Here is a 17,322-nt window from a genome sequence, read left to right on the forward strand (position 1 = left end):
CTGTCTACCCTGGGTTCCTGTGCTCTCTGGTGGGGAGATGCCTCAGGCTCCTTCAAACAATGGGAAGGAAAGAATCCTGAGATAAGAATGTTGGAGGTTTTAATGCAACTGCTCAGGGCTCTCTGAGCTCCGTCCCTTGAAGAACCGTTGAGACGTTGGTAACAAGCCTTGAGAAGTACTGGCAAGGAGAACACCAGCATCTTTGAATGCTGCCTTCCTGGCTGTAGGAAATACCCCAATTGAAATAAACACCCTGATGTCTATGTAGAGGAAAAACACGGCCCCAGGGGCAGTGGCGGGGTGGGGGCCCAAGATCCTCAGGTGGCAGACCCCGGAAAGTCAGGACAGTCTGACCTGCAGGAGCCACGGTGGCTGATCATGAGGATTCCCTGTGACCAAACTATAGGAATGTGGGTCCTGCCTGATCCGTGTAATAATAACAAACAACACAACACACCCAGGGAGAGCCTGGTGGCTCAGTGGTTGGGTGTCTGCCTGCAGCTCACGGTGTGATCCCACGTCCAAGATCAAGTTCCGCATCACACTCCCCCAGGGAGCCTGCTTCTCCCTCTGCCTGTGTCTCTGCCTCTCTCTGTGTGTCTCTCATGAATAAATAAATAAAATCTCAAAAAAAAAAAAGTCTGAAATGTTTAAAGTTTTAATCAAGTTTCAAAATGTTTTCAAGTAAATTTTTAATCTGGCACCCCCTCCTATTTTGTTGCATGTCTGAAACAATTTAGTTTATGACACATTGATGTAGTTAGGCCAAATATGGATTTTAAAATATTGTATATTTTATGCCCACCCTCTTTATCACCTCTGGTTAATATCTTGGATTATAATGTGTACACACAGACTTAAGTTTCACATCTGGATTATATGCTACAAAGTCTTTGCTAGTTGGTTTTTGGGAATCAGAATGAATTTACCCACCAAAAGCAGTATGATGAATAGTTCTCAATCCCTAAGTTAGACATAAAACCTATTTGATTTTTTGCACAGCTGTTGTATAATCACGAGTTCTGTGTTGAAGACTGCAAACTTCAGACTACAAATTATGCTGGACTATGGAGAGTTATGCCAAAAAGGGGAGGTTCCTCAAGCAACCAGACCCCTTCTCTTCATCAATCCCTCTCAGGGACAGAGGCTTCGTGGCTGACCATGGGCAGTGGCAGAGAACAGGCACCTCCTGTTGGGCACGAAAACCAGGAGCTGACTTGGTGAGGGGACCCCAAACTCTCAGGTGGACCAGCTTGACTTTAACTGGCTTGGGCTCTTTAAAATAGAAAGGCTCTCACAGGGGCAGGATGGCCAGGGGAGCTGGGAGTCAAAGCAGTGTAGTGGGAATGGAGACTCCCCTACAGCGATCCTCTCCCAGTTTACTTCCCCGGGAAACTTCCTGACCCTCCATATCTTGGCCAGCACCCCACCTGTGGTCCTCCTTGGTGCACATGATGGCACAGGATGGCACACTGAGCTGCCATAGCCAGTGCTCCCCAGTCCTGGATGCACACTGGGGCTGATGCCTAGCCTCTACCCCTGCCCAATTAAAGCAAAATCTCTGGGAACAACCCACAAATCAAGGGGCTCTAAAAGCTCCCTGAGGTTAAGAAAACAATCCCATTTATAGTTGCACCAAAAAGTATGAACTATCCAGAAATAAACTTAACCAAGGATGTGAGAGAACTGTTCTCTGAAAACTATTAGACATGATGCAAGATACTGAAGAAGATACAAACAAATGTAAAGATACACCATGTTCATGGATTGGAAGCATTAATACTGCTAGAAATGTCTATGTCACCCAAGGCCATCTACAGATTCAAGGCAATCCCTATCAAAATGCCAACATAATTTTTCACAGAACTAGAACAAATAATTCTAAAATTTGTATTGAACCACAAAAGACCCCCAATAGCCAAAGCAATCTTGAGAAAGAAGAATACGGCTGGAGATATCACATTCCCATTTTTCAAGGTGTACTACAAAGGTATAGTAATCAAGACAGTGTGCTACTGGCATCAAACCAGACACAGATGAATGGAACAGAAGAGAAAGCCTGGAAATGGAGCCTCAATTCTATGATCAACTAATATTTGACAAAGCAGGAAAAAATGTCCACTGGAAAAAGAACAGTCTCTTCAATAAATGGTGCTGAGAAAACTGGACAGCCACATGCAGAAGAATGAAAATAAATTCACACCAGACACAAAAAGTAAATTCAAAATGGATTAAAGACCCAACTGGGAGACCTGAAACCATAAAAATCCCACAAGAAAACACAGGCAGTAATCTCTTCGACATTGGGTATAGCAACATTTTTCTAGACATATGACCTCAGGAAAGGGAAACAACAGCTAAAAATAAACTATTGGGACTACACCAAAATAAAGAGTTTCTCCACAGCAAAGGAAACAATCGACAATACGAAAAGGCAACCTACAGAATGGGAGAAGATATTTGCAAATGACGTATCTGATAAGGGGTTAGTATCCAAAATATATAAAGAATTTCTACTATTAAATATCAAAAAAACAAATAATCCAATTAAAAACGGGCAGAGGATCTGAAAAGACATTTTTCCAAAGAAGACATCCAGATGGCCAATAGACATATGAAGATGCTCACCATAACTCATCATCAGGGAAATGTAAATCAAAACCACAAGGAGATACCACCTCACACCTGTCAGAATGGCTAAAATAAAAAGGATAAGAGAAAACAGGTATTGGAGAGGATGCAGAGAAGGGGGAACCGTTGTGCACTGTTGGTGGGAATTCAAACTGGTGCAGCCATTATGGAAAACAGTGAGGGGATGGCTCAAAAAATAAAAAATAGAGCTACCCTATGATCTAATAATCCTACTGGTGGGTATTTACCCAAAGAAAACAAAAACACTAATTTGAAAAAATATGTGCACCCCAATGTTTATAGAAGCAATGTCCACAATAGCCAAACTATGGGAGCACAAGTATCCATGGACAGATAAATGGATAAGGAAGATATGGTCTGTATGTACAATGGATTATGACTCAGCCATAAAAAGAATGAGATCTTGCCGTGTGCAACGACATGGATGGAACAAGAGTGTATTATGCTAAGAGAAATAAGTCAGAGAAAGACAAATATCGTATGATCTCACCCATTCCACTATTGCATATGTGGAATCTAAAAAACAAAAGAAACAAACAAAGAAACAAACCAAAAAACCCAGACTCTTAAATATATACAACTATGGTTTCCCACAGGGAAGGTGGATTCACAGAAGGAGTGACTAAATAAAGGGGATTAAGAGGTACAAACTTCTAGTTATAAAACAGGTGAGTCTCAGAGATGAAAACTAGGGCACAGGGAAGAGTCAATAATATGATAATAATGTTGTATGGTGACAGATGGTGACTATGCACATCATGGCGAGCACTGAGTAATTCACGGGATTGTTGAATCAATATTTGTGCACCTGAGACTATTATAACAGTGTATCTTAATTACATTTCAATTAAAAAGAAACAGAAATATACAGTAAAAATTTTTTTTAAAGCTCCCCAAGGGATTCTAATGTTCAGCCAGGATTTAATACTTCCCTGGGATGCCTGGATGGCTCATTTGGTGAAGCATCTGCCTTCAGATCAGGTTGTGATCTCGGGGTCCTGAGATTGAGCCCCACGTTGGGCTCTCTGCTCAGTGGAGAGCCTGCTTCTCCCTCTGCCCCTCCCCCTGCTCGTGTGTACACTCTCACTCACTCCATCTCAACTAAATAAAATCTTTTAAAAATTATAAATAAATTAAAATTATTTTCCTAAACAGAGAGCTCTTTGGAAGCAGGGCACACGTTCCCTCATCACAGGTGTTAATGAGCCAATACACCTGTCCAAATCCTGCCTGGTACACACTGGGCTGTCGGCGGTCCTAGAGGTGGGTCGTGACCCCCCAGTGGCCAGTGCAGCTCCTGACCCAGGTGCCCAGCAAATGCACATAAATCAAGTCATGGGGATGCCTGGGTGGCTTAGCGGTTGAGCGTCTGCCTTTGGCTCAGGGCGTGATCCCGGAGTCCCGAGATCAAGTCCCACATGGGGCTCCCTGCATGGAGCCTGCTTCTCCCTCTGCCTGTGTCTCTGCCTCTGTCTCTCATGAATAAATAAATAAAATCTTAAAAAAAAAAAAAAAAAAAAGAATCAAGCTAAGCTTGCTGGTGACCAGGAGCGAGAGCTGGGCGCCTGTGCTGTGGGCCTGAGTGACGATGGGAGAAATGGTGTGGGTGGGCTCTGCCTTCCGGACCTGCATCTTGCTGCAGGACATGTCCATCCCTCAAAGAGTTTTTCAGAGTAATTCTGGTTGTGAATTTTACCAGTGTGTTTATAGGATACACCCGCTGGGAGTCAAGAGTCTGAGGCTGTGCCCAGGCTCTGCCGTGTACTAGCTGCACGGCCCTGAGTGAGTCCCCGAGGCCCGTCCTCTCGAGATTTGTGCGTGAAACCCGTCTGGTCTCCTTCTGCCTTGCCCCTGGCCGCCTGCCCACCCCACCTGTGCCCACGAAGCCTCCCCGCCCCAGGGCCCAGCCCACAGCCCGGCAGCCCTGAGGCTGAGTCTGTGTTCCTGGAACCCGCGGTAGTGGTCACCTTAGCCCAAGGGATGAGCCCTCCACTGTGCTGAGGGGAAGGGGGCAAGACTAGCGCTGTCTCCTGGCGCCAGGGGCGGGCTCGGGGCTGTCTGCTGTCTCTTGCAGGCCGGCCTTTGTCCTGGTGGAGGAGCTTCTCAGCCCGGCAGCCCAGCGGGTGCTTCCTCTGCTCGTTCTGGCTACTGAGACAGGCCAGGTCGCTTAACTGTGGATGAAGCCACAGGATGGCCAGCCTCCTCCGGTTATGGACACCGCGGGAAGTGAGGCTCTGGGGAGGACGTCGGATTTGTTTGAACCACATGCAGACATGTGCTTATGGGACCTGCATTTGGAAACAGTGAAGTGACAAACCTTCTCATGCACGTTGTGCGTTTGGGAGAGTTGTTAGCTTTGGTTCCTTTGGGTGGTTCTGCTCTGACCCTAACAGAATTGTGGACAGTCTTGTCACCTGTGGAGCTTCCTGGGTGTCATGTTAGTTTGATGTGTTCACACTGTCGTGTCGCCCCTCAGAACGACACAGGACTGAAGGGCCACAGGCGTGGTCTTGGAGCTACACTGAGCCCATGCTTTCAGTCAGGGTCACGTCCCCCAAAGGTCCCCCTGCTCCTCTAGCTGGGGGCCCAGCTGCCCATCTGTCTGCAGCCCCCTGCGGTCTCTGTACTCCTCACCTCACCTCGGGCCCAGAGGCCTTGCTTCCCTGGGCCCCCACCCCGGCCACGGCGGACCGCACTGCCTTCTTCGGGGCTGACAGGGACTTGTCAGCGCCTGGAGCATGTGGCGGACACGCCACCCCCCACCTCTGCTCTACGTCCTGCTTGTCTCCTGAGACGCCCCCTGCCTCCCCCGCAGTGGGGGTCTCACACTCTCGCAGCTCCCAGACTTCAGGAGTCAGCGGGGACCTCACTCCTGGGGTCGGAGACCTTCGGGCTGGCCTCTCCGGTGAGCCCCTGGCTGAGACACAGAAGGGGCCAGACTCCCGTCCCTCTTGGGACCCCGCACCCAGGCCTGTGCCCAGCGGCTGTTGTCCTCGCCACTCGGAGGCTGGGGCCGCGTCCCCCACCTCCAGGGGGCTTGCTCAGCCTCGAGTTCCTGCACCCTCTGACCTCTCTGACCCAGCGTGCTCTCCCCCTGCCCGGTGGCCAGGCTGGTCCCAATCCATCCACCTGCATCTGCAGGAGTGGAGGGTGAGAAGTGCTGTGCACCGGCCACCATGTCCGGCCAAACTGCAACACCCCTGTGCCTACATCTCCTCTCCTTCCTATGCTGGTGCCAGAGCTTCCACCTAGTCCCAGCCCTCGATGCCCAGGGTCACTGCCCTGGCACTGCTGCTGGTCATCCTTCTGCAGAGGACGCTCTCCAGGCAGTCGCACCAGCTCTCTTCAGCTCTCCACCGTCTCGCTCTCCTGTCTCTCAAGCGACTTGGGTAAGGTGCAGACCACTTGTTATGTGAGGGTATTATCTGAGTGTGTTCGTGGAACCACTGTACACAAGCTTTTTAAGAAAGATGGATGAACGACCTATCTGGGCACCACCGAGGGTGTGGCTGACTGGGACTGTATGGGCCAGAGAGCAAAGTCCCACCTGCAGTGGGGCTCAGGCCCAAGAGGTAAAGGTGGTCTGAGCTCAGGATGATCGGCCTTGGACACAAACATCACCGGGTGTGTGCGTCTCTCAGTGTCCAGTCCCCTCCTACCTACAGCATGTTATCTGGACCTAGGTTCGAATGAGACTCATAGGCACAAACGGCAATGACATCCACATCTTAAAGGATGTGGTGTGACCAAATAGTATGCAGAAACGTTCTGACAAACTATGGTGTCATGACATACTGGAAGCGGTGCACCTGCAGGACAGGGAGCACAGGGACTCGGCACGTCCACTTCTGACTGCCAGGCACCCTGCACAGACCTCCAGCCTGAAGGATTCTAAATGAACCAACAGTATGGCTCTAAATAAGAATACTCTGTGAACGATCGTGGTTATGGAAAAACCAAAACAAAAAGAAACAAACAAAAAAAAACCCCTCTGCTTTTAAGGAGTATCAGTTTACCAGTTACTCTTAGAATGTTTCATTTTGGTCCTTTGATCCAGCATTGGAAGTTGTGAGGATTACAGTATTTTCATTTCACTCTTGAAGGAAAAGTTGGTCCACATGTCTCACAGTTAAGTGATGGCAGTGGTGCAGAAACTGGATTAATTTGCTTTTGAAATCTGCCACAGGTAGCAGAACACAATGAAACTGTTGGCCATGTTTAGGCCTTGAGATTTCTGCTTTCACGACTTTGGACGGCTGATAGAGATTTGGCCAATAGTTCAAATTAGTGTTAAATTTCCCCAACAATATTCCAGCTTTGGCCTGGGCCTGCCACCCTGTTCCAGATCAATGGGGTGTCTTTCTCAGGAGGTTCCGGGAGCGTTATCACATGCACGCCCATAGCATCAGCACTTTCCTGATTCACAAGTACACAGGCCCAGGCCTTCTCCCGTAAATCCTGTTGCTGAACTCCACAGAAATTCCTTGGGCCTAGCATGAAGAAAGGGCTCTGCTGCTATTCATGGTTCAGATGATAAAAGACAACCGAATCAAGGCCACCTTCCCCTCCACACAGTACCACTGCAATTTTAAGGCTTGAGACTTCTCAGAATTCAGATAAAGCCCCAGAGCAGGTGGCCCCGTCAGAACCCGCAGGGTACCCTGGCAGCAGCTCCGAGCTATCCAGGAAGTAGGATTTTGTATCTTTCCTAACGTCTAAAGTCTGGGTCTGGGTGCGTAGCTACCCTAGTGGTCCGAGTCCTACGCACACAGGATAGTCCGACCTCATCTGGAGCTTGCTGACGTACAGCCAGCGAGGCCACATGGACCCCTGGCTGCAGGGACGCTACTCTGGTCACCAGGACAGGTGTTTACCTATGCCCCGCTGTGAGGCTCATTGATGGGAAATGCACTTGTGTAGGTGGTCCTGAGACACAGCAAGGGCCTCCTCATATCTTGCCACTTAACCCACAGCTTTGAAAAAACACTTGCTTCAGTGGGCCGGATCATCGTGTCCACCTTGTGCAAATGCACCACAACCCAAGATGTGGGCAGTAACTGCGCATGGCCTTCAGAGGACAGTGGTGTGTGCTCTCTAGCATCCCATGAGCAATGGCACACCCCGCGGGCAATGCCCACCTCACACTGCTCTACATGGATGCTGTGAGGGTCATGGGACTCCTCCTCCCAGAACACCTGTAGGATAGACGCGGTGAGGTGCATCTTCTAAGAGGTTAGCGCTCTGGCCCACCGCGCCCACTAAGGCCATCCTCCTGCTTCAGATCCTATTTCCTGCTTCTTCAAGAAGCTACTTTTACTAAGAATCAAGTCCACTCACTCACTTTGCGTATTAACTAATATCAATTTCACAAAGTCACAATAACTAGTATTTAAGTTTCCCCCTTTTTGGAAAAACCATCCTAGGCACCAGATTAGCTGGTGAGGGATCTTGCAACCTAGGCTCTTTGCTCCTCTTATCTCCAAACATTAAGTAGCAGAGACCGGTTTTATCCTTTTCCCACTTTTTGGTTTTCTTGTTGCTGTTTTAAACTTCTGCAGGTCCTAGCAGCTCGGATGTCAGGTCTCCTAGTTCAGAAGTTTGTTTTCTGTTAAAATACGGCAGATTTTAGAATTCAGAACATCTTCTCAGTATTGTGCACTTTTGCTCACGCCTTGATTCTGCACCTGCTTCCCTCAGTATGAAGTCTGCCAGCTGACAGCTGGGTTTATCCTTAAGAAGTTAACAATTTCACGTGGAGTTTTCTATATCCAGAAACATGGCAAAAACATCCCGCGTGTGAATGGAAAACTACAATAGCAGATGTCACAGAACCGTATGCTAATTCAGTAGATTCTTCATCAAAAAAGCCAGTTTATCAAGTTTCTCTGATAATTGAGAAACAGTAACTCAATGCCAACAGTTTCAAGTGGGAACAGGAGGACCTGGCGGGTCCCGCCAGAGATGCGGCCCATTTCCACGGCAACTGTATGCAGAGCCCCAGGAGGCACCCAGAAGCACAGCCAGATTTAACAGAATTGACTATAAATCTAATATAGTTTGTAGTTGCCAGGCCCAGGGGCAGCTGGTTGCTCGCATAGAAGGGAAGAAAACATGATGGGGTGCAGGGTGGGGGGCACTCTTCTACAAACCCAGTAGATAAGACCATGGCAGGGGCATGACACAGACTTCTGAGGTCTACTGGCCACTCCCCAAACTACTATGTGGGTTTACTATTTTTTCTCGGTCTCCGGTGAACCATTTCTCTGTTTATCCCAGCTCAGCAATTCATTTATTCATTCACTGTGCTGTTTTATTTTAGTTTTGATCTTTCAAAAAAAAAAAAAAAAGTGAGTGTATCAGGTTCTAAGTAATTTGACCAACACTTCCTCAACATTCAGGATGCACAGCCTTCTCTCTGGAGGGATGCACCCCACTTTCAGATTAATAGAATTCTTGTGAGTATTCTGCTGAATATCACTAACTGAACTGGTTATTTCAAGGTGATACAGTTCTGACCCATGGGAGCAGGATGAGGGTGGCCTCCCACCACGGGACATCAGGCCATCCATACGAGGTACAATCACTGCATCCTGGACAAGAGAAATGATCGATTTCAAGTGCCACAAAATTAGTGTTCTTCTACTGCAAAGAAATTACATGTAACAAAATATTAAGTTTTCAGATTTCCCTCAATAAAATTGATGTGTCAATGATTATACATGCAAGCACAGAAAAAAAACCACTGTCAAAGACAAGTCTTCTATTCAAAGTTCAGGACCTACCACCACCTAAATTTGTGAATGCTTTTATTTGTAAAACAATAACTATTTCACTAATGTGTTATATTTTGGAGATCATGAGAAAGTATTTTGGAGAAATAAAGCCAAAGGCTATTTTGAAAGACTGTGAAGCCCCGGTCAGTTTCTTCTGTGCTGTTATCTGTCATGAGGTCATTTCAGAATGAAGGAGGCACATTTCTGCTGACACTTGGTCGTTGATGGGGACAGTCTACCTGAAGAACACAAAGTATCACATTCAAAGAATTCCATCCAGCTTCCAGATGCCAAGCTAATCATGTGTGAACTGGTGTACCAGTTACTAGTACAGTCACCTTTCATTTCTGTGTCCTTTAATTGTTCTATTAGAAGACCATTAAGAAGCCAAAAATGTTTTACGTATATTAATTGTTAAAAACAACATAGAGGAGCTTAAAGAAAGAATATATTTGAGCCACATAAACACACAAACAGGGATTACAAAAGAAAAAGTAATGTAACAGTTTATGTAAGTACCTAACATACCAGCATGCTTACAGCTAAAACAAGACATAAAAAGGTAATACGGGTACTGTGTATATAGTTCTGACAAATGTGCATTAAAGAGTTCTCTAATATAAAAACATTTAAATTGTGGAGAATACTTTTCATGATACAGAAAACAACTGTTAAAATAGGCACACCCACAATCCTTATAAAAATATGCTTGCCAAAGATAAAGCTCATCCAAGCCCCAGTTCTCAGATGTGCAAAAGCCACGAAGCTGTTAACCCTGGGTACTGTCTCCCCCTCTGTGTCATGAGTTTCAACACTGACTGGTATGAATTATGAATTACAGTTAATTTTAGTTATTCTTCAGTGTTTCTGCCAAGCTCCCTATAGGATGCATCTACTTAATATGAATACTTAAAACAACATTACTTGTATATAAAAGTCACTTCCTTAATGTCCTTTTTTCCTTTCCTAGAAAAGGCACTATATTTAGAAAATACTTATTACCACAAGTAGTGCTGTGGAAAAACTGAAACTCCAAATCAGCGTGCTCTATCAATAAGTACATCTAAGAAGCCCTAACTAAGAGAACACAAAATGTAAAAAGCTGATAAATTTAAAGATTATAAAATTGGTTTATTGTAAAAGCAATTCAAGAATACCCAGTTAAAATCTTATCCCAACACTACCCAGTACAACCCAGAAGGCATTAAACACTTTGACATCAGAACAAGGACACAGAACAAGAGAGACCAAATCAAGGCTGTGATTCAGATTCAGAAAGAGGAAGGACTTTCAGGCGCCCTTCAGTCAGCGCCAGGGGCCACAGCGGACGCAGGTGTAACTCAAGTGACTGAACTTTTAGGAACAACTGCCTTTTGTGACAACAGAAGAAAAAGACACGTATCAGGTTCTCTATCAAGGTCCCCCTAGTCTCTCGCGATCCCTCCCACGTCCCCACCCTTGCCCTGATCTAAAGCTACTGCTGACGTGTAAGATGTGATCTTATTTGTGGCTTATTGGCACACGTAAGCACTCCTTCCAAGTAGCTTTGACTTTCAGCATGTGAGAAAAGAACAACATGCTGTCTCATTCATACCCTCACTTATGCATTCTAGGTAGAATTTCATTATTGCTTATAAAAAAAAAATCTGCACAGTGGCCATTTCCCCTCAGACTTAATTTCAAGATAATCTTTCTGCTGTTTTCTTAATAAAAAGCTTTAGTCAATGATTACGAATGATTGACCTATGAATTCATTATATAGAACAGTGATTGCATTTTTTGAGCACTCAAAGTACTTAATATAAAACTTCTCACTCCCAACTTTCACACTCCTCTAACTGAAGGGTCAAAATACTTAGATTTAATCTATCTTCCGAAGCAAGATGAGACTTTCCATAGCAGTGTTAGCTAGGAAAAATGATTCTTCGGTTATAAACCCTTGAAAATAAGGACTTATTCTAGAATATTGAAAGACCCTTAATCACAGAGGTGCTAGCTGGTGCCACTATAATTCACAACCAACTATTACCGTCATAGCTTATACTGAAGAGTTGATTCATGCTCATTTTGTTCCTTTAAAAAATACTCTTTGGAAACCATTATTATTACTCCTGTAGACACATACTCTAGTTATATCTCTTCCTGTAAAAATAAAAGTATAATCATGATTATCTCTATTTCTTTGCTAAACTCAACTACTGATATACATTAATTAATCTGATCACTTTACCAGCTAACTTATACCCTCGGCAGTATTCTATATATACTTCCAGGGTCAATTCTCGGCATACAGAAGTAGGAGCAAGTCTCCATGTATGTTATGAACCTACTTAGTGATTTCCCAACAAGGTTCAAAATTAGTCCATGGGAGTGTCAAGGGAAAATAAAGCTGTATCTTGTTTGCTTCTTTCAAATTCATCAGACAATATTGTGTGCCCAGAGTGCATATAGTACTCCTCCAGACACTATGCTTTCTAGAATAACTACCTCTAATGTCTGCAGACTGTCTCAATCAGATTTACACTACCGTGAGATATAAACTACTAGTCACATATTCTAAATACATACATTCAAAACTACCATTTTAAAATAAATTGGAAAGTATGGAAACCTTAAAAAAAGATACATTCTGCTATCACACTATTATAAACCTTATAAGTGTGTGTGGGGGTATATATATAGAGAGAGCAGATAATCAAGATTTAAATAAGATGGTAAAAAATTAGGAAATGTAGATTTTACCAAAGGAACTACAATAACTGCACCAAGCAACAACTATAAACAGATTGGCTACTATGGTAATTTGTCTCGGTTCTGGGGGAAAAACAAAAACAAAAAAAAGCACAACCCAACCAATCAAAACAAAATAAAACGAACAAAAAAAACCAAACCCACAATAAAACCCACCAAAACCTATACTACAGTATGTGGCAATAATTAATATATTTCTATGGAAACTGTCTCATGCCTCAGAAGCTCCTAAAATAAAATCAAGGTCACTCTGTGACTAATGCTAGCAGTGTGAGGGAAAGCAGAACAGTCTTCAGCCTTGGTTTCAGCTAGCTCATCACATCAGCATTAAGGACTCAACATCCATACAACATTTTTGGCTTGGCAGACCAGTAAGTCATGTTTCTCCACTGGCCAAAGGCAGCTGAAGAAACAATTGCCTGAACAAACTAAACGCTGTGACATGAAGCATTTGACTTCCAAGTCTGAGGATTTAGTTAAAATGATCGGTCAACACCTAACTGGGCAAAAGGAATGGCATCCATCATCCAAACAGACTCACTTCCCCCAGCCCCCAAAACGAACAGTAGTTATAATAGCAAAAGAAACAAAAAAAAGTTTTTTTTTTTTTTTTTTTTTTTGATTCTTTAGAGCCAACTATGAAAGAGGTCAGCAACATATTAACAGCAGCAATGGACACGAAGAGCAAAATAGTGGATGAAAGAATCTTGCTGGACGTCTGTTCATCTTTTTCGGTGTCAGCCAGAAGACTACGACTGGCTTACTTGGAAATTTCGAGCATACACGTCTCATCTCCTTAGATCCTTCACAGATTTGGAATTCGGTCTACCTGAGGGCTCTATAACCATGTGAGAAAGCTTTCTTTATCCAGCTTGGTGGCAGCCAGCACGGACTCCATGTCGTTAAGGATGTCAGAGCTCAGAGCTTCCTGCAGACTTGGCATCAACTCCTCTCCTTCTATGTTCATCCCATCTCCCTCCAGCGTTCCGAGGTCCACATTTGTCCCAGGAATGGCTTCTAGGTAGTCTGGGAAACGGTTCTGCTGGGAGGGCAGGGTGCTTTGGTTGATAGTATCACCTAGTTGGGATGGAGAAAAGCAGACATCAGAGCTCCATTAGGTGAGCATCCAGAAATGAATGGAGACCGACCTCCTGCGCCAACTCCCACAGTTTACTTTAGGTTAAACAGCTCGCAGAAAACAAAATACCAAGTTTACTTCTGTTTTAACATGTGCACAGATGCTGAAGCAACAGCTCAATGTTTTATTACTAAGTGCTCAGCACCAAAAGGCCTCACAAGAAAAAATAAAAATCCCTCAAAAACTTATGGACAGCAAGGGAGAGAGAACAAGAATGCCACACAAGAGTGTCACTGCAGACTCTCCAGGTCAAACTATATGGTAGATAAAATATAGAAATGATGCTCACAGACGCCTCTTTCTTTACCTGGCACACGGGGGAACTGTAAAAGAAGGAAAAAGGACTAGATGAAAACTGCCTTCTGCTCTGGGAAAGTCACACTCCTAATGGCAAACCAGTTTCCTGAGTCCTTGTATATACAGAATCTCTCTAGCTTTCCTTCTAGAGGTGCCTGGTTTATCTGGCCTGGAAGCCTTTCTTGAACATGACGTTAACATTCCTTAGAGCTTCCAGGAACATGGACACTGCCCACTGAGAGCTCCAGGGTTCTGGAGAATGGAGACGTTGGGGAGAGGACAAGGAAAAAAGCATGATGGGCAAGAGACAGTCTCAGAGGCACCGGAATATGGTGATCTCAGATTCAGGGAAATGAAGAGGAGGGGTGGTGAGCACTGGAGGACACACCAAGGCCACAAGCAGGATGAGTACAGGCAGAAAAGATGCGCCAAACACTCTGAGGAGCTGTCGGCCAAAGAGGTGGCCAGCGGGAGAGTCACTCTGGCCCTGCGGGTTCAGACCCGAGCACAGGGCGGTCAGGGGTCACCTGGTGAGCCACGGGAGGAGATAGCCCCCACCCTGCCCTGCTCAGCTCTTGCTACAACCAGGCAGCCTTCTCCGCCTGCTTTCCTGAGACCTCAAGCCCTTGGGGGAGATGGAGGCAGACACTGAATCCATATGGATCTCCGTGAGGGCCATCCGCTGCCCTGCCATATGGCTTAGTATGGGAAGTGCTAAAATAAGTTCTGCCATCAGTTCTGTTCAGAGAGCCATGCCGTCTATGTGGGAAAACAGAACACACATCAGTTACAAATGGCCATGAAGAAACAAAGCAGGCTCAACGGGAGTGGAAGTTTGCAGGGTTGTGACTGGTTTTCTTCTCAATAACCTTTGCTCATAGACCTGTGACCACCCCCACCCCCAACCTGGAGAAACAATGGTGGTCACTGAGGCCGACCGCCAAGACACGTGGAGGACACCTACCTGTGTCCATCTCGTCAACACTGTTCAGGAAGTCATCTGGGGTTCGAGGGACGCTGTAGCTGCTCATGCTCAGCCCACTGTCTGTGCTTTCATCCCGGGAGTGGTAGGTGCCACTACAAAACAGGAGAATTCAAGACCTACACCAACATTTTAAATGATTCCAATGTAAAGGTGAACACGATTCTCTAGGAGGGTCAGTGAGACTCCTGCCTATAGTATGTGGAGCAAGCATCACCCAGTCCCCGGGGCTCACGAGGGACCCATGGTGGGATGTGACACGTTTACCCTGAGGCAGGCATAGCTCTCCCACGAGTCTGGGGCTGGTGGCAAGGAAAGCAGAGAAGAGAGGCTCGCAGCCTTCCTTGAGAACAGAAAATTCTCTGTGTGCTGTCCTGTCATGCCATCTGAATCTGGCTTCTATCATCTCCCCAGTGGGTCCACACAGGCTGCAGGGGACAAGGGATGCAGCCCCTTGTATACAGAGCTCAAGCCAAGGAAAAATCAACCCAATACAAACCCACAAGGCCTTTCTGAACTGGGCCAAAAGGGAGGGGTCACCACTGAGAAGGTAACAACTCCCCTCAGGGAGGCTGGGGGCCTCAGGCAATTAGGTTGCAGGTCGTGACCTCAGGGTTGCAGGATGAGCCCTGTGGCAGGCTCTGCGCTCAGTGAGGTGTCTGCTCCAGATCACCCCCCACCCAACCTGTGTGCATGCTCTAAAATAAAGCTCCAATAAAAAAAAAAAAAAAAAAACAAACAAAAAAAACAAACCTCCCCCAGCTTTGCCTTCTTGCTTCTTCTGTTTAGGGGGAAAGACCCCAAACACTTTATTTAGCATGACACAGCAGTCCTGAGAGTTCCAGCTAAGAAAGAGATTTAAAACCCCAAGCATTGGGCAGGTCAGGTGGCTCAGTGGTTTAGCGCCGCCTTCAGCCCAGGGCATGATCCTGGAGACCCCGGATCGAGTCCCACGTCAGGCTCTCTGCATGGAGTCTGCTTCTCCCTCTGCCTGTGTCTCTGCGCCTCATGAATAAATAAAATCTTAAAAATAAATAAAACTCCAACCATGCCAACAATTCTAAGGTATACACCTTCAGGAAAAACAGAAAAGTACGAGTGAAGATGGATTTTAACTTGAGGCTAAATGGTTACACATGTGTGGTCAATATCCCCTCAATCCACAGACACAGAACATGTGCCTGAGCCAGTGCCACACAGACAGCAGCCGGCGTGACTACAGGATTTGGAGTTCTGCTAATTCTAGAAAATTGTACAGCAAATAAAGGTGACTGGTACTTTTGATGGTCTCCGACGAGGATGTGAACTTTAACTTTCCCCCAAGCCTGGAAACTTAGGTAACTATTTAGCTCACATAGCTTTTGTTTTGTTAAAAAACAAAAACAGCTAAGCTTTCCTTAGAAATAAGCTGTAACAGTTGCTCAAGGTTGAAAACTCAGTCCCCCAAATTTCTTCCCTAATTACCCAAAGGAGCTACCCTGTCCTCCCTCCCCTCACTGTGTATATTGAAACCATGGATTACTCTAAAATCTGCCAGATTTTGGCAAGAGTCAAAAGCCTCACAAAGACCCAAGAAAACACAAATTTGCCTCTAAGACCATTTGTCCACCGTACCACTGTGTTCCATCCTGCCTGGATCTGGGAAAGGGGCCTGGTCACACTGCACTCCTGCTGTGAAGAGTAGAGCACAGACGGACACCGGAGACGCTGCTGTGGGGAGGCTGAGCTCACATGGTTGTGCGGGACTCTTTTGGAGCCACGAGACAAGCATGGGCTGCTTCTCTGCCCAGGGCCCCGGCCCATGCCTCCCACAAACACACAGAGCAGGCATGTCCTCAGGCTCTGAGGACAGAGAGACAACTACAAAAACCTACAGATGATGGTTTCTGAGAGACTCATAATGTCGAGGAGACAGATGAACATGTGTGTTAATGAACTATACTCAGGCGCTATGTGAGCAAAGTGCTTTGAGAACAAAGAAGGAGCATGGGAAAGCAGGATCTTGGGATTCTGGGGGGCAGGGGGACTCTGTGCCAGGGCTGAGAGTCAACCTGGTGGTCAGTGTGAAGTCTCCAGGATATGCTTGAATCCAAGAGAGAAATGGAACGTCAGATGAGGGTTTAGGACAGGGAGTACCATACAGCCTGGAAAAAGGATTCTGCCCTTGGTCCTAGTAATGCCGATCACCTGACACCCAGTGACCTTTACCAAGAGACAGAATCTCAAACTACAGCCTAGTGTTCATGAGACATTCTCAGGAAGAATTTGCACAAAGGATGCCCAGCCTATATCCACGTTCTATAGTCTGCCTCTACCCTCGGGCCACACGAGGCCCAACAAGATGGACATTGCAATCACACCAAGCTGAAAGCTTCCTTGTGGGGGGGAAAAGTCATGTGGCTCTGACCTTTCCTGATTCACTGTTGTCTATGTTCAGAGCCTCGTGTACATACACTCAGGTTTGGCAGAACCACAAACTCCGAACACATCTTAGACAGTCTTCAAGATCAAACCTAAAAAACCAGGCCCCCAACCCCAAGTCTAAGACTGAGCAAATGGAAATTCTACTGGACTGGACTGCATGTCTTGGTAGGATAAAAGAAATTTCTTTTTTTTTGTTTAAGATTTTATTTATTTATTCATGAGAGAGAGAGAGAGAAAGAGAGAGAGAGAGAGGCACAGACATAGAGAGAGAAGCAGGCTCCATGTAGGGAGGCTGACGTGGGACT

At 45.9% G+C, this 17,322-nt stretch overlaps 1 protein-coding gene across 13 annotated transcripts in view; it reads right to left on the bottom strand.

Moving 5' to 3' along the window:
* Window positions 1-9,851: 9,851 nt before the first annotated feature.
* YAP1 (Yes1 associated transcriptional regulator) overlaps window positions 9,852-17,322 on the bottom strand; it is a 105,265-nt gene continuing 97,794 nt past the window's right edge. For all 13 annotated transcript variants that reach the window (XM_049110047.1, XM_049110045.1, XM_049110048.1 and 10 more), the window contains 2 exons: window positions 14,576-14,688; window positions 9,852-13,253 (listed from right to left, as the gene is read on the bottom strand). In XM_049110047.1, coding sequence (XP_048966004.1) covers window positions 13,015-13,253; window positions 14,576-14,688 — 352 coding nt within the window. In that variant the 3' untranslated portion in view covers window positions 9,852-13,014. The remainder of the gene's footprint in view (window positions 13,254-14,575; window positions 14,689-17,322) is intronic.

The sequence above is a fragment of the Canis lupus genome, chromosome 5 (assembly GCF_003254725.2).
Source record: "Canis lupus dingo isolate Sandy chromosome 5, ASM325472v2, whole genome shotgun sequence".
NCBI classification, from domain to species: Eukaryota; Metazoa; Chordata; class Mammalia; order Carnivora; family Canidae; genus Canis; species Canis lupus.